Raw genomic sequence first — 22,787 nt, 5'->3', positions numbered from 1 at the left:
GACCCTCTTGAGCCTCAGGTCTCATAGGAGCCAAGGGGCAGGTCACAGGTGGGTGGTGCACATGGTGAGTTTGTGTGGCACTGAGGAACACTGAGCCTGGGGAAACCATCTCTCCTATACAAGGTCTGCTGTCTTCCCCCTCATCTTGCAAGGTTGTTCACTGAAAACTGGCCCAGACAGAATTTTCAGGGCCTTTCATTCTTAACTGCAAGAACGTATAGGGAGTATTAAGGTACCAGGCAGATTGCCTTTCCCAGAATGGTTTTGTATCAAGTTACATTAATCTCAATTAACACGAGGAGTATTCTTTTTTTCTAATCCCATAATCAACTTGGGTAATAGGTGTTGCTTGAAGTTTTGGTAAATCTACAGCAGAAGAGTGTTATTTTGAGAGAGGCCTGGGACAACTGTGATGTGGTGGTCATTTTAACAGTTACTGATTTTCAATTTTTTCCTGGAGTGGACATTGATATTTTTTCTAGAAATATTCATAACTAATGATTGTTAATTATGTTAATTATCCAAACAATTAATGATTGTTTGGATCTACTACATCTCTATTTATGTCTCCTTCTTTATTCAAGATATTATTTATTTGTACCTTTTCATTTTCTATCAGTCTGTTAAGTGTTTTCACCCAAACAGCCTTTGGTTCATATTCTAGTGTCTGCATTGTCCTCTGATCTTCAATCTCTCCCACATGGAGCCATGGGAACCAACTCCTTAAATCTTCTAGTGAGCTCTACTCACTAGTGAGTTCAAACTGGAGTGCAAACTATGGTTGCTATCATCCTGTTTTGAGAGCTGGTCCAGCACACCTTCAATCTTCAAAATTTCTGTGAAAGAAGTAGGTACAAGTCGTCTCCCAAACTCCTGGAGGAACAGTTTCCAGGGTTCAGAATTTCATCTTGCACTGACCCAGCAGTGGCATCAGGGCGGGTCTGTGGTTTTCTGGAGCACAGTAATCATTTAGCCTGAGAAGAAATCCCCTTTCATCCTTTCAAGCATCCCTCCAAGTAATTTTCATTAGTCAGACCCCTCTCACTTGGTCTGGGGAACAGAAATGCTGGTCCAAAATTGTCTTTCAGTACACAGCTGTACAGTCTTGCCCAGTTGTTCTTGATTCTCCTTAGAATCTAGGGTATCAGTGCTTCTTCTCAAGCTTAAGTTCTGGGGTTTGTTTTTTGTTTGGGGGGGATTTTTAAAGTTAGGGACAGCTTTGAACCATATTTAACAAATATGTGGACCAGTATTTTCTGAAGTGTCCTTTGTGATAAAAATGTAAAAAATTGAATAAAGCCACCTAATACAATAATACAAATGAATCGACAAGTATATATAATCTGGGTTATACTTAAGAAAATCAGACATCTCAAATTCATAGAAATAGAAAGTAGAATGGTGGTTACCAAGTGCTATGGGAAGGAAATGAAGAGTTTCAGTTTTGCAAGGTGAAAAAGTTCTGGAGACAAATTGTTTAACACTGTGAATATATGTAAAATTATTGAGCTCTATGCTTAAAAATGGCTAAGATGGTAAAAAAAAAACAGGCAAAGAAATCAGAATATATGATATGAAGCTGACATGGGAATTTATTTTGTAGAAAAGCAACAACTAGAGAATGCCATACAATCCTAGTACATCTAAAGTACTATATATAAAAATGACAACTGCTCACAACAACAACACTGAAGCACTGAAAGATACCAAATTACTTTCTGAATCCAAGAAGTCAAATTATAATCAGTATTGTTTTAATGTTCTTACATATACTGAAATTCTAATATGCTGACAAGTGGTAAACCAGATAACTAGAACATCCAATAATGTACCTTTGGGTGATATATAACTTGGTGATATCCAAGTCTTTTGACAACACATAAACTTACTCATACTCATCTGGCATATCTCCACACATATTTTAAAATTCTAATTTCCTGGTCAAATGATGTATTTTGCAAATTATTAAATATATTTAGATGCTTTTGCTATACAAAGTTAAATGTACAACTAAATTAGTAAAAAGTGCTGAGGTTTTATTGGAAATTAATACTCTGACAAAAATGTTTATGAATGTACTCTGTACTTTAGTAATACTGCCTTTTTTCATTTATATCTAAATTTCCCCTTCTATTTAATAACCAGTTTTTATTTTTTATACAAAATCTAGAACTTCTTAATTCATATAGATTCTTCTCTTTTTCTTCTTATTTCTTAGCTTAAATTCAGTTTAAGCTTTATTGGTATCTTAAGCTTCATGTGTATTTTTACTCCTAAACACCAGCAGTTCTTCAGAGGCCTAAAATCCAGCATGGGAATCACTATATTAAATTAGTTCTAGAAAAAAAAAATTAAAGATATTTTCTTCTGAAATATACAGAACATGTCATGCCAAATCTCTTGTTTATACAATAAACTGGTAATATTGGTAAATTGCACATACAGCTTATATTCCCAAAACAGAATAACTTAAATATTAAAACGTACCTTTATGTTACCACCATAACTGACCTCATAAGCATAACAAATGACAATATTCAATACAAAAAAATCACAAAATCCACTAACCTTAAGTGCTACGGATCACATCGTACGAACTCATCTCCCTATGACCTATTCAAACTACAGACAGCAAACTATAGCTTTAAGCTACTCCAGCATTTAAACCCTAATTAGAAATTTATACGAAACACAATTTTATGTTCAAATATGGAAATAAGCAACATAATTCCAAAACCCAAAAGTATCCCAGCATTCTGTAAAAAGAAATATCCCCAGCGGCTACATCCATGGTCACTAGCATCATTGTGCAACATCTCAGGTACCTTTAAAACAAACAAACAAAGAGCAACCTTTAAGTTTCCAGAACCATAGATTTTAGAAGAATTTCCAGGACACTGTACTAGCTTTATATGTAGCTGGAGATACCATCAGTCAATTTTCTAAAACATGACTCTAGCTAGTAATGTTACATAGCATTTCCTAACAGTTAATTAACAATGATTACTCATGGTCTGCTCTGCAAGTCAAAATTATATTGATCCAGTTTGCTCCACTGTAAAATGGAGAGCTACACTGGTTACCCTGCTTACTGTCTGTATTTGTACATAACATATGGTTCACTCAAAGTTCAGAGATACGGAAATCTTTTAACATATAAAATATAATCTTAGCAGTAAGACTGGCTGAGACTGTTAAGTGGACTTTGGTGACAAAAAGACATAACTCCTTTATCTGTTAGTAAGGATCCTTTAAGTGTTCTGATGTATATACAGTTTGCCAACAGTATGTGGCTTATACTAGGTTTCTCACAAATCTATGTACAATTTTTTGCCTGATAACTGAAACTCTCCTCTCAGAAAGACACAGCAGAAGCGGGTAGATACTTCTGTGTATCCTGATACACATTAGGCAGGACAAAGATGTGCGTGTGAGCAACACTCCAGAAAGATAAACCAATAAGGACTTATATTTTATATGCTACTTTGTTGAGCACAGAATCTCACTGAAACTACATTTATGCTACACTCTTAAAAAATGCTGTTTCACTGAACATTTCTATTTCATTGTTAGTCAATTCTGTAATTTGACTTCTTAAAAACTTACCATATCAACCAGAGCAACATACATGAACAAGCCTGCAGTAAGTGCAAATATCCACATAGAAACATTCTCAGCATAATGACCAATGAAAATTCCTGTGGCCATTCCAAGATACGCCAGCATGGCTGACAGGGCATTATAAAGAACAGCCTGCTTAACAGTCATGCCAGCCTTGAGTAAGACAGCAAAGTCACCTTTAACAGAAAACACAAAAAGGCAATTAAAATCATTAAAAAAAAATAATTTTTAAGACACATACCCAAAAGACATTCCAGATTTAAGAAACCCTCCAATTTTTTTGAGGAGTGGGAAAAAAAAAGGCAAAATTAAGAATCACCCAGGGTTAACAGAGTTAATCAGTATAAAACACCCTAACAGTTTGAAGAGGAACTAAAAAGCCTCTTGATGAAAGTGAAAGAGGAGAGTGAAAAAGTTGGCTTAAAGCTCAACATTCAGAAAACTAAGATCATGGCATCTGGTCCCATCACTTCATGGGAAATAGATGGGCAAACAGTGGAAACAGTGTCAGACTTTATTTTGGGGGGCTCCAAAATCACTGCAGATGGTGATTGCAGCCATGAAATTAAAAGACGCTTACTCCTTGGAAGGAAAATTATGACCAACCTAGATAGCATATTAAAAAGCAGAGACATTACTTTGCCAACAAAGGTCCGTCTAGTCAAGGCTATGGTTTTTCCGGTGGTCATGTATGGATGTGAGAGTTGGACTGTGAAGAAAGCTGAGCGCTGAAAAATTGATGCTTTTGAACTATGGTGTTGGAGAAGACTCTTGAGAGTTCCTTGGACTGCAAGGAGATCCAACCAGTCCATCCTGAAGGAGATCAGTCCTGGGTGTTCATTGGAAGGACTGATGCTGAAGCTAAAACTCCAATACTTTGGCTACCTCATGCAAAGTGTTGACTCTTTGGAAAAGACCCTGATGTTGGGAGGGATTGGGGGCAGGAGGACAAGTGAACGACGGAGGATGACATGGCTGGGTGGCATCACCAACTTGATGGACATGAGTTCGAGTAAACTCCGGGAGGTGGTGATGGACAGGTAGGCCTGGCTTGCTGTGATTCATGGGGTCACAAAGAGTCGGACACGACTGAGTGACTGAACTGAACTGAACAGTTTTATAGACTAAGATATCTTTTATCCAAAGTTTTTCTTAAGGTCTCTTGTTTGTCAAAGAACATCAGTACCAAGAATCTACTACTGTGCTCTTACACTGTCTTCAAGGGGCTTTTAACTGATCACAAGCAGGAAGAGGGAGTAGAGAACACGCAGGAAAAGAACAGCAAATGATTAAAGAAGGCAATATACATTATAATTAAGAGCTGAAGAATCTAATGTTCTGGTTATAAAAGAAGAAAAGAAATTAAGATCAAAGTACTTAAGAGAGGCTTCATGAAGCCTGAAGGATCTAGAATGTGAGCACAAATTAGATGTTGAGGATTACAAGCATTGAACAGGAAGGTGGGAGGCCTTCTAAATGGCAGAACACACGCCAAGGGACAAAAGTGAAAATGGTGCTACAGGTGTGCAGCCACCCGTAAGAAGAAAAACAGGGACACACACACAGAACCAGGGCAACTCTGGGAAGGCTTTAAGTCCTGGTGACAGAGAAAAAGAATATTCAAAACACAACTCATCAACTTCTCTTTCTTTTTAGTTCCAATGAAATTCTCTTTGTCAAGTTCTCTCTGTTAAAGGAAGATGACTCTTTATTTGCCTGTGGTCTTATTCCTATTCTGTGTACAACGAAAGCAGGACCTGACGTTACCATAGGCTGGTAAAAGAAGGTATCTGGCAGGGGAAGAGGACCAGAGGCGGGCTCAGGGATCTGTCTGGCAACCCCACACAGGCAATTGTGTAATCACAGTTGCAGGGCTAGAATTCTGGCTGGAAACAGACTCGTCCTCAGTAAGAAACAAAGCTAGCTAGAACAGTAGACTTATGAGAAGCCATAAATGAGAAAGCCTGTTAGAAACTATCGTTAGCAAAAGCCAGTGACACTGAGATATGCTACCCACCTGGAAAATACCATTTATAGGGTTCTCTTACCTAATTCATGAGGCAACTCATGACAAAACACTGCAACAGAAGTACTTAAGCCACTCGATAAACCTTCAGTAAAAGCGGCACCTGTGTAAAAAAAAAAAAATCACTGCATTATTTTGTAGGTGTGTATTTTTAAAATTTGTATAGCACATACAATGAGGTAAAAGAAATAAACTATATTCTGGTGGTGAATAAACAGAACTTTCTCAACTGCACTCTGTAACTTTTTCATAACTAATCTTAGATTACATTCAATTAGGCTTAAATTTCCCAAAGGAGCACAAGCAGATATGATTGAGAAGGGAAGGCTGGGCTGTGCCTTAGAGTGATTGAATGATCTTACACAAACCTGAGAAGTAACTGCTACCACATAAAGCACTTATGGAGAACTATAAAACAAACTGATTTAAAAGGTTTACAGGGAAAAAACCTCAGGAATCAAGAGTACAAATATGTTTCCTAGCCTCAGAGGAATCCACTGTGCAATTAGACTTTTTTACATTTATTCTTTCAATGTCTTGATAAGGGACGCTTAAGACAAATAGCTCCCTGCTTTTTAAAAGATAACACGTTATACAACTGATTGTTTGTAAAACCATGACTGAGCATTTGCACATCCTTCTGTGTCGCTTAAGTTGTGCATGGTGCAGAGGAGGAAGTGCATGGTGCAGAGGAGGAAGTGCATGGTGCAGAGGAGGAAGTGCATAGTGCAGAGGAGGAAGTGCATGGTGCAGAGGAGGAAGTGCATGATGCAGAGGAAGAGCATGGCGCAGAGGAGGAAGAGCATGGTGCAGAGGAGGAAGTGCATGGTGCAGAGGAGGAAGTGCATAGTGCAGAGGAGGAAGAGCATGGTGCAGAGGAGGAAGTGCATGATGCAGAGGAAGAGCATGGCGCAGAGGAGGAAGTGCACAGTGCAGGGAGAAGGGCCTGGGTTCATCTCAGCTGGGGGACAAAACAACACTGCTTTGTTGGACCTCACCTGTCTGCTCTGTAATTATTTCCATGGCTCCTTCTAGAATTCTGTCTGTGAGTACACGTGCTCAATCATGTTCGACTCTTTGCAACCCTATGGACTATAGTTGACCAGGCTCCTCTGTCCATGGGATTTCCCAGGCAAAATACTGGAGTGGGTTGCCACTCTCTTCTCTAGGGGATCGTCCTGACCCAGGAATTGTCTCTTGCTTCTCCTGCTTTGCAGGTGGATTCTTTACTGCTGTGCTGTGCCACCTGGGAAGCCCCTCCCTTCTGCACTAAATAACTACAATTCGTAAATATTCTATTATCTCTCAACGGTAGCACAACTTACAAAAAGTCTATAATTCTTCTTTGGGTAGGGATTAGTAATTTAAACTTTTCAGATAGATGAAGGTTCCTTTAGCATAAAAGAAAAGATGGTGGAAAAGATACTTTCACTTTAACACATACTATTTATATTGCAGATAAGGGAAAGTAACTTTTAGCAGCTACAATTTAGTTAAAGGGTCAAGCACAATTTCTAGCACTTTTTCATCTTATCTCACATTTATCGAGTACATCACTGTCAAAGCAGTCAAAGAGATAACATTTTGAAAACCTTGGATGTTAATAGCCTTATCAAACCAACCTACCCTTTGTTAAAATCAGCAGCTTAAAGTGGCATTTTCAGAGATAAACGAACAAGGGCCGAAACGTAGAGACATACCAATTGCGAGGCCATCACTGAAATTGTGCAGGCCATCCCCCATGATCACCATCCAGGCCAATGTGGCAATGCCAGCATCTTTCAGCTCCTCCCGAGAGTAGCGCTGGCTGTGGCTGTGGGGGTGGTGGTTCTGGTGGTGGTGGTGATGGAGAATATGATGGTAGTCATGATGGTGGTGGATGAGATCATCAGACTGGCCGAGTGTATCATGGAAATGTGAATGGCATTTATTCTTGCACCCTCTGGGTACATATTCATTGTAAACTTCCTGCGGATGGGCATGAGCTATCATGACCTCCTCTTCTTCCAAGATTGTTGGCTGCTGAGAATCAAAGTGGGAGGGCTCTTGTGAGTCAGCTCGTAAATAGCCTTCAGGTCCTAGATGTAAACATAAAGGACATTGAGACAAAGTCAAATGGCTCTGTTAATGCGCACATTTCAAAATCTCCACTGACAGAGTCAACAAGACTTCAAAGGCATGTCAACTCTCTCACATATACCTAGCAGACTAGACTTTAGAGTACTGTTTGATGAGAAACATCAGTATGTTTTAGTGAATTTTAGAAGTTAAATGATTTCACTAACAGTGGATTTTAAATGGTAACCTTCAGTAACCGCCCCAGAGCCTCCCTTAAATTCTTTTGCTTCCCTATGTTTTTCAAGATGGTCTTTCTTCCTGATTATAAAAGAAGCACACACATTTTAGAAAAATATTTCACTGTTGACATTTAAAATACTTTAGAAAAATATTCCAGAAAAATTGGAAATAAAAAACATGCATAATTCTGTCATCTGAGTTCCTCTCTTTCAAAATTCAAGGGAAAACAAAAGAGGGGAATTCCTTGGTGGTCCAGGGTTAGGACTCTGCGCTTTCATTGTCAGGGGTCTGAGTTCAATCCCCAGTCAGGGAACTAAGATCCTGCAAACTATGTATTGTAGCCAAACAAAAATTAAAAAGGAAAAGCAGAAGAATGTGAAATACCATCATCACCAAGAAACATTTATCTGTGTAAAGTAAACTGCAACAATAGGTTTTGTTTTGTCTTTTTTATATACTGGCATCAACTTTCCTGGGAGCATTCCTGACACTATGGTCCAATTTTAAAAGTTATTTCCTCTCATCATTATAAATTTCACTGGAAATTCTGAAGACGGAATAGGTGCAGGAAGACAAGTGAGAGTACTTCGCTTGCTCTTTAGAGAAGACCAGCATGCTGGAAACAAAGGGTGGACAGGAAATCTTAGGACTGCCCAGTAGCAACAATAAAGTTGTTCTTCCTCCTCAGTCAGCAACTGAGTGTCTACTCTGGGAAGGCACTAGGACACAGTGGAGCAGGGCAAAGTCTCTGCTTTCAGGAAGCTCATGTTCTTGGGGGAGACAGACACTTAACAAGGAAACACAGGTATAAATAAGGTAATTAAGGCACTGGCCGGCATGGGAAGAAAATAGAAAAGGGGAATATGAGGAGAGTGAGTGGGAGACCTCTGTATTGGGATGATCCAGGAAGGCCTCTAAAAAGGAGATGTCTGAGTTGAGATTGAAACAATAGGAGGAATTTATATGAAGACCTGGGAGAAAAGTGCTCCACGCAGAAGAAACTGAATATTAGCCTCTGAGACAGACCTGGTAAGCTCACAAGATGAAAAGGAGGCTGTGCAGCTGGTCAGAGTGAACCATCGGGGAGAGTGGAAGGCAGGGCAGGACCTCAAAGGTCATCATGAGCCATTTGGTTTAAAATTTTAATTTTAACAGAGCCTGTCCAACAAGAAATGCCACTCTAACAAGTTCTAGGAAACACAGAAGCACAGTAACTTTATAGTGAAGAAACATGGGAGACACAACCTTAGCCAAGTGATCAAAATTACCATCACTGTTATGTGACTAAGCATCATGGTGGGAGGCAGTCATGTCACTGAATAGGATGTAATACACACACACACAAACAGATCAACCGAATGCAAAAACAACAGACAAACTCAAAATGAGGGACAATAAGAGGCAGCATTTGACCCTGAATTGTACTCTGGATGATTTTTTTTTCTTTTTGGGGGTTAGGGGAGGTTCAAGAAATTATTAAGACAATTGGAAAAACATGAAAATGGTCTATAGACTAGAAAATGACATGTATCAGCTTTAATTTCCTGGTGTTGATCACTGACCTGTAATTGCACAAGAGAATGTCCTTTCTCTTAGGAAACAGAACAAGTATTTAGAAGCAAAGAAGCATCACTTGTAACTTACTCTCAAATGGTTTAGAAAAGAAAATGAGTAGTATGCATACACAGAGAAAGAGAGAAAGATAAATGTACATAAAATAACTGGAGAATACACGAAGAGGCAGCGGAATTCCTGGAACTTTTCTCTAAGTTTGAATTTACCTCAAAATTAAAAAATTATAGAAAGAAGACATATAAATATACATAGAAATAACCAACTCACTGGCAATTAAAAGAAAGTATAAGTTTTTTAAAAAAGGGGAGGGATTCCCTAGCGGTCTAGTGGTTAGGACTTGGCACTTTCACTACTGGGGCCCAGGTTCGATTCCTGGTTGGAAAACTAAGATCCCAGAAGCCTCGTGGCACAGTAAAAAAAAAAAAAAAGAAAAAAGAGGGGAAGATTAATGGGGGTGGTATATGGTCCCATCTCTTCCAGATAGTCCAAGCTGCCTGTAAATCACAGACCAATGGACTCCCTCTAGCTCTCAGATTTATAAGGACTTACGATCATCTGCATCTACTTTCTCCTCATTTGTTGAAAGTTGAGATTCATACTTGGACAGCTGCTTTTTAATCTCCACATCATCATCATTTTCAGGTTTTTTCTGATTCTGTAACAGCAAGGAAAAGCAATACTTGAAATAAGTGGTTTAGTTATGCATACACCTTCAGTTAAACAGTTAAAAGATTTCATAGAAAAAGACAACAAAGTAACAGACTTCAAAAGGAATAAACCCCATCTAAGGGCAAGGCCCACACTTAACTTCATAGCACCTAGTAGTTTGTTTTAGGCATAAACTGTTCAGAAAAGTAAAGGATTATGCACCAGTAATATGAAAGAAAAATCACACACTCATCTTTCTGCATGTCCATGAAAACAGCACTGCATCCCCTGGGAGCTATTTAGAAACACATGATCTCAGGCCACACCCCAGAGCAAATGGATTAGAACTTGGATTTTAACTAGGTCTCCAGATGACTCATACACACATTAAAGTTGAGCTCTGCCTCAGGCCATCAATTCAGAACAGGCAAGTCCTCCTGGCAAGTAGTGATCTGCTAACCAACTGCCTGGTTTCCTCCAATGACTCTTTTGGGCAATGAAACCTCATACTTGTCACACTTCTTATAACTTTAAATTATACTGTGATACTGATATGTATTTGTTACTAAAACTAAAATACTTTTGCTGTCATAAAACACCATTACCAAGTTTTCTCTTTTGAAACAAATCTCTAGTAGTCAGTCTTAAATTTATCACTAGATTTTTACCAACTGAATACCATACTTGAGATACTATCCATATCTTAGAACCCAAGAATGAAGGTCACTGTTAGAACAATGAGGCCTGTGTATTACCGACTTATGTAGAATATTTAAGATAAGGAAAACTGTCACAAAAATAATCACCTTCTTATTTGCAGTATCTTTTGAATATGACTCAATCCCCACCATAACTGAGATTTCATTTTTAACTCTAACAGTAAATAAAATACCTGCACATTTTTAGGTTATAAGAGTTTTTAAAAGGAAGCACATAACAATCTTTATACCTACCCCTGGCATGATGCCTCAAACACAGAAAGTACTTAAATATTTGTGAAAATAAGTGAATTCAGGATACTTTAAATCACTTAATTGATGTTTCATTTCTTGTTGAGTGATGAATATCTCAGTTTTTAACCAATTCTTTCATTCCACAAGTATTAAGAGCCTCTAATGTTTCCTGTGCTGAATCCTGGCAATACATCAATATACCATAAACCAAGATACACACAGTCCTTGTTCCCATGGAGCTTATCATCCACAGGGAGGGAAGTTTTATACAGGTAATGATTACACAATTCGTTGATTGCAATCTTTGATACACTTTACAAAGGACAAACACACAGTACTCCAAGAGTGGATAACAAGACCTAAATAACTCCCACAACAGGATTCGTTGAGAAAGTGATGTTTATGCCAAGACCTAAAGATGAGCAGGGGTTTGCTGGAGAAGGGTGGGGAGGATTAATCCAGGCAGGGAGATGGCATGTGGAAGGACCCTAAAGCAGAAAGGGAGCAGCCCCTTTTTTAACTGAAAGAAGTGCAAGGTGGGTGGGGTCTGGTAGGTCAGAGACTGTGTGGCTAGAAGTGAGGCTGGGTAGCGGGGAGTCCAGACAGTGCAAACCGTGGACTATGAACTTCATCCTATCATGGACTTCATCCATCATGAAGCTATGGATTTCATCGTATAAGCAATGAGATGTACGAGAGAAAGGATTTTCAGCAGTGGTGTCCAACCTCATCAGACTCATTTAAACAAATCACTCTGCCCCCTCCACTCTGGATTAGAAGAGGATAACAAAATAATGCAGACAGTCCAGTCAGGAGGCAACTGCTGTCAGCCAGGTAAGCCGAGCTTAGACCAGAACAACAGCAAGGAAGATGGAGAGAAACAAATAATTTCACTTCTGGATACACTTAATAAAACTAGGTTGGATATGAAGATTAGGGAGATTCATAGATGATTTTCAGGTTTCCAGCCTAAGCAAGAAACCTGAGAATCCGGTAGAAAAATAGTCTGAGGCAGAAGCATCATAAGAGCCTAACTACACACCAAGTATGTGATTCAACCCTAATTCAAATACAGAGATTGACATATATGGATGTCTTAGGGGAAATCCTAGGTAAAATGTTCCATTATAAGACCCTGATGCTGGGAAAGATTGAAGGTGGGATGAGAAGGGGACAACAGAGGATGAGATGGTTGGATAGCATCACTGACTCAATGGATATGAGTTTGAGTAAACTCTGGGAGTTGGTGATGGACAAGAGAAGCCTGGTATGCTGCAGTCCATGGGGTCGCAAAGAGTCAGACATGACTGAGCGACTGAACTGAACTAAACTGATGGGTCTGAAGAGCTACCAATGCTTACCATGTAAGGAGTAGTTTTTTCTTTTTGAGAGAACTAAATGAGATTTAAAACTGTTACATAAGTAACACTAAGATCTGGATGCCCTTGAAAAAAGATAAACGCAATATTTTCTAAAAAGCAAGAGAACATGAAATGTTTGTGAAACACCAGTGGGATGTCTTTGCCTAGATATTATGCTTATTTACTATTTAATGCTTCGTGTGTGTGTGTGCTAAGTTGCTTCAGCTGTGTCCAACTCGGCGACCCTATAGACCGTACTTAGCCTCCAAGCTCCCCTGTCCATGGGATTGTCTAGGCAAGAATACTGAAGTGAGCTGCCATGCCCTCCTCCAGGAGATCTTCCCAACTCAGGCATCGAATCTGAGTCTCTTACATCTTACTTGCACTGGCAGGCAGGTTCTTTACCACTACTGTCACCTGGGAAGCCCTTAATGCTTCTTAAACATTCAACAAACACTTACCAATCCTCTACTGTGTGCCAGACACTATTCGAGGCGCTGGAGATATAGCAGTAAAGAAGATGGAGCGGTCCTGGCCCTTAAGAGCTTATATTCTAGCAGAAGTTATTTGAGAACAGAAATTTCAAACTTTGTTAACTACCATCCATAATAATATATATGTAACACAAAGACAGAGTAATATGTGTAATGTACTGTAATATCACTGTTGCATTTAAAAACATGGGTCAAAACACAAGACTGATTTCACAACTCAAATAGTTATAACCTAAAGAGTCTGAAAAACACTGATCTGTATTAGACCACAGACAGTCTACCTCTTAAGAGTCCTATGTTAGAGCACCAAGTTAATAAACAGTACTCTTTCGGTAAAACTAGAAAATTACACTGAAATTAGAATGGCATTTAAAATAGAAATGCAGTAAAACAAACAAACCCCTCCCCTGCAATTAAAAAACTCCTTAAAATGATTTTTTTTTAAGGTGAGAATAATCCCAGAGAATGCAAAGGAGGAGGATATAGCCTCAAAGCCATCCAAGTGAAGCAGCAGGGACAATGGGAACATGTAAGACTTCCTGGATTAAGAAGGAGTCAGCTCTTGTTGCTTCACTTGTCCCTGTAAATTGACATTCAGTAACAGTTCAAAATATGCAGTTTGAGATTTTAGTGACTATAAAATCCGTAAGGGCAAATATTCAGAGGATGGAGGAGGCTGCTCTGCTCACATGCACTGGGTTCCCAAGCTGAGCTCTAAGCTCAGCAAGAATCAACTATGTTAGTTTTCAAGTCTCTTCATGCCAGCTATACCTGCTATTGCAAGTGCACGACTTAATTACATATTATTCAGACTATGAAATGCCAGTGAGAAGAGTTACTGCCATGAAAATTTAAGTTGAATGCCTCTGAAAGATTCAAAGGCAAGTTGCTAATTATATAAGGCAATCACTGTATAAATCTTTTTAATTTACAAAAAAAATCTAGATTTGACATTAAAATAGCTTTACAAGTATGTAACCTCTTGCTCAAGTTAAGAGAAACCAAAACTGGAAATTTAGAAGAAGTAGCAGGGCAACAGAGAAAAAAATGATCATACAGAACTCTGACTCCAAGAACATCTTGGTCAACATCAAATGATCAGAATATGAGCACACAAATGTCCAAAACGCATACATGTCATTATTAACAGTCCCCATGAGGACAATCTTTTGACCGATTTACCCTGTCACATCAGATAGGAAGAGGAAGATAACCACAGGCAACTCCAAAGATATTTTCACCAGATACAGAGCCTACTGTTGAGCTTCATGTTATTTCTGGGGGCACTTTGCAAACGGCAAGTCTGAGTGAGTCAGACAGTCTTTCAAACTAAACATAACATTTAGCTACTGAGTAATTTAAAAGCTGTACATACTTACTGTACATCACTCAAACAGTGTGGGGTAAGTACACACCTGTGAAACCACCGCCACCATCAATGCCTTGTTTGGTTATTTATATAGATATTTACCCTTGCCTGTGACTCTGAAGGGAATACTGAAGACAGAGAAGTCCAGGGTTACTGACTTCCATGAATGCTTCTGGGAGCAAAAAGGTACTGAACCTCCTCACAAATGAAGATCATACACCTTGGAAAAGCTCTGCAAACAGTTCAGCTCAAGTGCTGCTCTAAATAAATGTCCAATGCATAGTAAGTACTCAGTACAGTTTTTCTTACCTTTTTCTTCTTATCTTTAAATTGCTTGATCAACGTGAGGACATGTTCAACAAGAAACATGAAATACAAGCCTCCCAGAGCTGTCAGCCCTTTCCATGTAGAATCAAAATAGGTATTTTCTTGCATGTTTTGAGAAGACAGGTGGCTGAAAAGTGGTCCCCTCTTCATTTCCATAGCTGCTTCTTCATGGCTGTGACTATGGTGATGACTTGCATGAGACTAAAGGCAAAATAATACAGATTTTATAAATTCGTTTCACATGCCAGAAAAACTGGCTAAGATAATTAACGTCAAATATGAAACCATTCAGAATTACGCAATTAACATTCTACTTCAGAATGAGGGGAAGTTTAGGATATTAAAAGTAAAACTACCAACAAGCAACAGTGACCCAGAGCTAGATGTATATGACGGACGATGGCACTTCAGTGGAGTGGATCTACTCAGTGTAGAGACAGACACATTCTCCAATGATCCTCATAACGTATGGGCAGAGGGTATTTCCAATGTTCCTCCATGGCCACAAATAGATCTTAACAGGCATATAGTGTCTACTGCTCATACATCCAGTGGAAAAGCCACTACCACTGTTCTCAGGGTGCGTCCAAGAAGCCCAATCTGGGTAATGGGCCCTGGCCAGCGCCTGAGACCCAGGCACCCTGCCCCATGGCCTGCAGCTGCGTGCAGCAGGAACCTGTCACTGCGTGTCAGGGACCCAGGTGAGGTGCACACCAAGGTGAGACTGGGGGTCATGGATACAACCCACGCAAACACTCTTAGAAACTGAATTTCCAGCCTTTTATACTTATCAATACAGAGCACAAACTGAAAATATATACACTCGCTATATAAATTTACAGATGCACACATATATATTAGTATTTAGCGTTGAATAATAAAACACACTGAAGGTGAAAGTCTCTCAGTCCTGTCCGACTCTCTGTGACCCCATGGACTATACAGTCCATGGGATTCTCCAGGCCAGAATACTGGAGTGGGTAGCTGTTCCCATCTCCAGGGGATCTTCCCAACCCAGGGATCAAATCCAGGCCCCCTGCATTGCAGGTGGATTCTTTACCAGCTGAGCCACAAGGGAAGCCTAAGAACACTGGAGTGGGTAGCTGTTCCCATCTCCAGGGATTTTCCCAACCCAGGGATCGAACCGGGGTCTCCTGCACTGCAGGTGGAATCTCTACCAACTGAGCTACCAGGGAAGCCCTATAAAACACACTAATGGGATAAATTATTTACTTACATGTGGAAGAAGGTGCAAGAAAGCATCACCACTCAGTGTCCCAACAGCCAAGGCCACAAGGAAACTCAGAAGAAACTTGAAGAACACCCGATTCATGAGCGGCACTAAGATAACGCCCAGCAAAGACAGGAAACTGATGACGGAAATGGCGATGAAGCCACCAACCCAGGCTGTCAGAACGGGACAGAGCAGACGGCAAGGCAAACAACTGATCAACTTTCAGAGTGAGACTGCGGAGCGGCACAAAGTCATCTGTAAAAGCAGGGGCGCTTACACCTATGACTGATTCATGTTGATGTCTGGCAGAAACCAACACAATACTGTAAAGCAATTATCCTTCAATTAAGAGCAAATTTAAAAAAAAAGTGGAGCTAAAGAAATACAAACGCAGTGGAACAGAACTATGGTGAGAGAGCAACAACCAAGAAGCTGGATCAAATGTGACTGAACCCTCTGGGCAAAAGGCATAAACCTAGGAGAACATTCTTCAGCAAGGGTCCACCTAGTCAAAGCTATGGTTTCTCCAGTAGTCGTGTATGGATGTGAGAGCTGGACTGTAAAGATGGCTGACGGTCGAAGAATTGATGCTTTTGAACTGTGGTGTTGGAGAAGACTCTTGAGAGTCCCTTGGACTGCAAGGAGATCAAACTAGTCAGTCCTAAAGGAAATCAACCTTGAACATTCATTGGAAGGACTGATGCTGAAGCTCCAATACTTTGGCCACCTGATTTGAAGAACTGACTCATTGGAAAAGACCCTGATGCTGGGAAAGATTGAAGGCAGGAGGAGAAGGGGACAATAGAGGATGAGATGGTTGGATGGCATCACCAAGTCAATGAACATGAGTTTGAGCAAGCTCCAGGAGTTGGTGACAGGCAGGCAAGCCTGGCGTGCTGCAGTCCATGGGGTTGCAAAGAGTCGGACACGACTGAGCAACTGAACTGAACTGAGGGTGAAGGAAGGGGAAGGTATGGTTACCAAGGATGAATTCTCAATCACTTGGGAACTGAGCTTACAGACTCCTCTAACAGTTAAATTACGAGAGAGAAGAGAAAAAAGTTAGGAAAGGAGGGAAGAAAGGAGAAAGGAAAGGAAACTGGGAATCAGTAATATCCTCAGTAAACAAAGTAATCAATTCTTCATTATAGGTTCTGAGCAACACAACTTACACTATAGCAGACTGTATCCTGGTTTCATGTATTAATAAGAACACACTAGGATTAGGCTCCTAAACAACTCTCATCATTCTCTAAACAATGTGACAACATACAAAGCAATCCTAATTTTTACTTTTTTAAATTTTTTTTTAGCAATCCAAATTTTTAAACTGAAAGATAATTGCTTTACAATGTTGTGTTGGTTTCTGCTATACAACAATATGAACCAGTCATAAAGATACACATATCCCCTCCCTCTTGAACCTCTCTTCACCCCACCGTCATCCCATTCCGCTGGGTCCTCACAGAAGGCTGGGTTGAGCTCCCTGTGCTATATAGCAGCTTCCTGTGTGTACGTGCTCAGTCACGTCTGACTCTCCATCCTCCTGGACTGTAGCCCTCCAGGCTGCTCTGTCCATGGGATTTTCCCGGCAAGAATACTGGAGTGGGTTGCCATTCACTTCGCCAGAGGCTCTTCCCGACCCAGGGATTGGACCCGAATATTCTGCATTGGCAGGCGGATTCTTTACCACTGAGCCACCAAGGAAATCCCCAGCAACTTCCTACTAGCTATCTATCTTACATATGGTAATGTATATGTTTCAATAGAACCTAAACTTTTTGAATGACCTTGACATATCCTGTGGGAGGACCTCAAACAAGCTACTATTTAATGTATTTTCTGGTTTTTATTTTTTTAAGGGTAAAGCTAACATATTTCCTTTCTTCACATCCAAGGCAGAGAACAATTAAGATGATATATTTGAAAAAAAAAAAAAAAAAGATGATATATCTGGAATTATGCTGAAAAATGAGTAGGATGATGTAAATAGAAGGAAAGAGCACAACATAAATACATCTACTGGCAATGATTTTTACCCAAAAAAGGCAATTTTACCTATTTGTAAAGAATAGGTCTTTGGAGGGATTTCAGCTTTCTTTTCACTTGTTGTATGAATCAGACACGATCTAGTATCGATCTGATTGATGATGGCTGGGCAGAGATAGTTGAACTCGGTGGCGTTCAATGGAACCTGGATGCCCATGCCATGAGATGTAAGCAGCTTCGAGGCACTGAAACACTGAAGAAAAAACAAATAAACGGTGAAATCTCCGAAAGGCATTCCCGTTAGAGAATCTAAAAAAGCTGCTGATAAAACACCCTTTCCTTACTGAAGCTGCTTCTTTACTTAAGATAAATCAAGATCGACTTTTGCTTTAAGCACTTTGGAATTTGCCTCAAGCTACCTGGAGATACTATATCATAGGGGTGATTTCCCATCTCTTCTGAATATTTCTTCTTGGGAGAAGCAATCATGTCACTAGTCACCTCTGCAGAAAGCCTCAAGAGGAAAAAGTTTGAGGATAAATAGACATTTGCAAGCCCATTAACTCACTGTATAAACCTATTAAGGAAATGAGCTTTAATTTCGAGATGGGCTCATTAGAGATTGAGAAATATGTTGTTTCTGTACTAATGCTATCATACCTGGTCTAAACAAGCCCAGGACATGTCACTCTTCCAGCAATGACGGTACTTGCAAAACTTAGCTCAGTGCTGTGTACATACTTGGCAAAATAACGAGAGCGATTAAATTCACAACGAGAATATTAAATTCTGTAGATCACTCACTCTGGCAGAGGGCAACACTGGTTAATGAAACAAACCTGCACCAGCATGCAGTTGTTTCAAAAATTTAATTAGATGACAAGCTTAGTTTGAAGAGAATCTCTGCTGGAGAATGTAAGCGCCCTCTTCTCACCGAAAAAAGAAAAAAAAAAGAAAAAAAAAAAAAACCTCAAGCAAAAAAACCCACAAAAAAACCACTGGCACTAGCACCTGTTTCTCATCTTCTGAAAAGCTATTTCAAACTCCCACAATTCTTGGCCAATACTACTCCAAACAGATTTTATTACTAGTGTCGCTATGGGAATGACCCATTAGTAGGATTATCCCAGAATTAGCATAGTCATGTGATGGTCTGAATGAAATACTTAAGTTCTGCCCATTAATGTATAACAACGAATGCCTTGCTGTTGACATCTCTTAGCCAAGGTAAACTGTGTAGAGCCTGGAAGTCTAGCCTCGGAGAAGAAAAACACATGAACTCAGGACCTCACTGCCCAGACTTTTCACTTGTCCAGCATGTCACTCTAGGTAGCAGCTCCAATTTCCCTCACTTTACAAGTCACTGTGATCCCTTTGTCAAGGAGGCAAAGCTGCTCTTGCATTCTCTGGCCCTTTAAAGCACATCTTTCCCTAAAACATGAATTCTAACTCCTGCTCTTTTGATCTTCCATTTTATATATTTTTTTAAAATTAATAGTATTCACCTTTAAAGATTTTCTCCCCAAAATAATTTGATATGTTTTAAATTCTATATTAAAAAATAGCTTCACCAGGCAGCATTATTCTTACTGAAGAACTTACCCCCAAGTTTTTTTTATCAGGAATGTTTTCAACATAGTGGAGACACTTTGAGCTAAGTGTCTTGCTGAGAAAGGAGAAATTCCCCTTTCAATGAACTCACCATTTTATTTTTAGTTTAGAGAGAATGGCAATGACAGGATAGACAGCATGCATATTGATTAAAATAACGAGAAACATCTTACCTCCTGAGTATTTTCGCCTGGGCTTCTGGAATACATAAAGTCTTTTCTGGGCTCACTCATTGATTCATTGGTTCTCCTACTAGCCAGTCTGCTTGCCCGGCTCTTTTCTGTGACACTGGGTGGAGTAGAACTGTTCACATCTTTGGGGAGAAGTTTTCCATGTTTTGGAGTTTCTATAGTCTCGAGAAAGTGAGTTCCCTCAGAGACAGCATTATACACAGTTGAGGTCACTTCACTAGCACCAACACCCTCCTTGATTAAAACATTCCTTCTGCCACTGGCATGTTCTGATCGATGAGATCCCTTCCCGTGGCTGTTTCTTGGGTCCTTGCTTGAACCATCAGAGTCATGGTCTGGGCAGAGAGCTTTCCGGCTATTTTTACTGGAAGCAGCATGATTATGGTGAGAGTGATGCTCATGGTCAGAGTGATGCTCATGATCAGAGTGATGCTCATGGTCAGAGTGATGCTCATGATCAGAGTGATGCTCATGGTCAGAGTGATGCTCATGGTCATGGTGTATATGAATTCTCTTAATCTTATCTATGCCTATATTCTGAAGCAACTTTTTGAACCCTTCAATTGACAGGGAATTATTTTCTCCATAGCGGTGGAAAAGCTGCTGGAGATGATGCTGCCGCGTGGTAACTGCCAAGTCAACATTAATGCCAGATTCCCAACTTGGAATAATTTTCTCAGTGGTCTGAGGGAAAGTAGTGGCTGGTCCTACTTCATGAAGGGGATTTGTGACTGACAGAGTCAAGGTCAGGATCAAGATCACTGATAAACTCCTCGCCATCGCACCTTCCTACAGAAGACAGAAAACAAAAGGAAAGAAACAACAATCTTGCCTTCACTTCCAAAACAATTTGAATTAAGAAATCTCATGCTGAAAACTGATGTCTAATCAAATAACCAAGTTTAAGAGAGTACCATCTAGAGTGATCGGTGTAGTGCTAGATACTGTAAAAAAAACATACAAAAAACCAAACTGGAGTCCTAGGCTCTATGTCTGCATTGCTGAAACATGGGAAACAACTGGAGAGCAGTTGAGTGCTAAGACTCTGTAATTAGCACTATAAAAGCAATAGTAATTCAGAGACTGGAGGGACCCACGTGGTCACAGCCATATTGGCATTATATCATGTTTCAAACAAGAATTCAAAACAAAAGAACACAAAATCCAAACTAACTACCTCCACCACGACCACTACCAGTTCATAGAACAATCTTTTAACATCAAAAAAAAAAGTAAATATGGCAATCAGAATAAGCTACATTTAAAATTTTTTTCTTAAACCATATATAAATCTATTTGAGGCCTTTCTCCCCCAAACCCATTCTTCAGAGGCAACCAATTTGGCCAGTATCTTGAGAATCCCTCACTCATACTCAGGTACATGTGCGCCTTAATCATACTAGTGGGATCTTTTGTTTTTTACACTCAACAAATGACATCTTTCCATGTGAGTATATTTAAAGTGATTACATCTTTTAAGACTGCACAGTAACAGTTTTTTAAGGAAATTAAACTTCATTAAAAAACTCTGTTGCTCTTATTTTGTTATCACTCATCCGCATAATACTGCTGGGAACCAAAGAACTATGTTCCAAAGAGGAGTTAGGGATCCAGCTGTACCTTGAAAAAGCAGAATTCAGTTACGCAGATGAAGTAGTATCTGCTTCTTTGGAAGAAGCAGCTAGACTAATATCTCAGGATCCAGCCAGCAGATGCCCAGCACCAATGATGGGTGGTGATCGTGACCAAATTGGTCTGCCTCCAGTGAAAATAAGAGGAGGTCGGGCTCCGGAGTGAGATGGCAAGGGCAAGGAGCAATCGAGCTCTACCACCTTCAGCTCTTCCTCCTTGGACCAGCTGGTAATACCTATTTTATACCGAGCGAGAGGAAACCACTCGCATGGATGTATGTGGAAGTGCTCCAAACGCTGTCAGCAGTATTGCACAGCTGCTGCTTATCGTATTGTGAAAAGAGGACGTACGCACTATCACCGGGCTAGACTCCTAAAGAACAATCCTTGGGGCCCGAAGTTTCAACGGGCAGAAGAAAACCTTTAAGAAATACACGAGGAGCGAGATGGGTGGGGACAGCCCGGACGAATGGCTCAGGAGCCAGCTCCGTGCCTTTCCCAAGGGAGGGAAGGATGCTTAGGGCGGTCCCAGACCCGACGGCGGATCTCCTTTCCCGCAAGAACACGTGTGGGGGAGAAAAAAGCGGAAGGAAAGGGCCTGGAAAAAGGGGTGAGCGGAGAAAACGGGAAAGAGCGCGCAAAACTGCCTCGAAGGGCTTTTTATTTTTAAACACCACAGTACTCTCGGAAAATTGAGATGAACAAGAGAAACCGTTTCCTTATCCCGTTGGACCTCGAAGCCCGCTGTGCACCCCAAACTGGGAAGTCCGGCCTCGCCGGCCCCGCGGGGTTCCCCTCTCCGCCCTCCCTTCCTAGACCTGCGGGACTCACCTCTCCGCGGCCTCGCCGACCCCCGGGCCGCTCCCGCGCGCCGGTTCAAGTTCCCGCCGGCGGTGCGGAGCCGACCCTTACTTGTCTCCCTAGAGATCTCTACACAGCAGGGAGGGGCGGCGGTCTCATCGGCCCGGCTGCCCCTGGGTCGGGGTAGCGCCGCGCAGAACCCGGCAAGCCGCGCCCCACGCGCCGCCGTCGCCGCCTCCCGGGAGCAGGAGGACAATTACTAATTAGCGCCGCGCGCAGCGCGCCGCCGGGAGCCACCGCCTCCGCCGGCCTCTGCTGCGGGGCATGCGCAGTGCGGCTCCACCCCGTCCCCGGCGGGCGGATCCACGGGTCCGCCTGTTCTCCGGCGCCGCGGGCCTCGAGGGGGGCGGAGATGCGGTCCCGGTGAGCGCCGGGCGACGAGATTTGCCCGGGGCTCTTTCCTCCAGCTCCTCCGTGCCGCCCGCCTCTCTAAGAGACTCGTTCCTCAACCCCCCACCACCACACCGAGCCAGCCCCGTCTGCCGCTGGGATCCCGGCAGTGAGGGCAGCGGGACGTTCTCTGGGCACACGAGTGCTGGGTCTTTCTGGGGGGTTCTGAGCGCTTCTGATCCCGGGACGCAGGCCGTTCTCGGGCCGC

At 41.1% G+C, this 22,787-nt stretch overlaps 1 protein-coding gene across 1 annotated transcript; it reads right to left on the bottom strand.

The window, feature by feature from the left end:
- Positions 1-1,569: 1,569 nt before the first annotated feature.
- SLC39A6 (solute carrier family 39 member 6) lies at positions 1,570-22,387 on the bottom strand. Its single transcript, XM_065932351.1, has 10 exons — positions 22,160-22,387; positions 19,680-20,486; positions 17,965-18,148; positions 15,910-16,079; positions 14,655-14,873; positions 10,070-10,175; positions 7,348-7,725; positions 5,670-5,750; positions 3,607-3,797; positions 1,570-2,825 (listed from the first exon to the last, which is right to left on the bottom strand). The coding sequence occupies exons 2-10, from the start codon at positions 20,475-20,477 to the stop codon at positions 2,673-2,675; spliced, it is 2,280 nt and encodes a 759-aa protein (XP_065788423.1). The 5' UTR covers positions 20,478-20,486; positions 22,160-22,387; the 3' UTR covers positions 1,570-2,672.
- Positions 22,388-22,787: the final 400 nt, after the last annotated feature.

Source organism: Muntiacus reevesi, chromosome 4, assembly GCF_963930625.1.
Source record: "Muntiacus reevesi chromosome 4, mMunRee1.1, whole genome shotgun sequence".
Classification (NCBI taxonomy): Eukaryota; Metazoa; Chordata; class Mammalia; order Artiodactyla; family Cervidae; genus Muntiacus; species Muntiacus reevesi.
The sequence above is the reverse complement of the archived record's forward strand: the minus strand, read 5'-3'. Positions and strand labels throughout refer to the sequence as shown.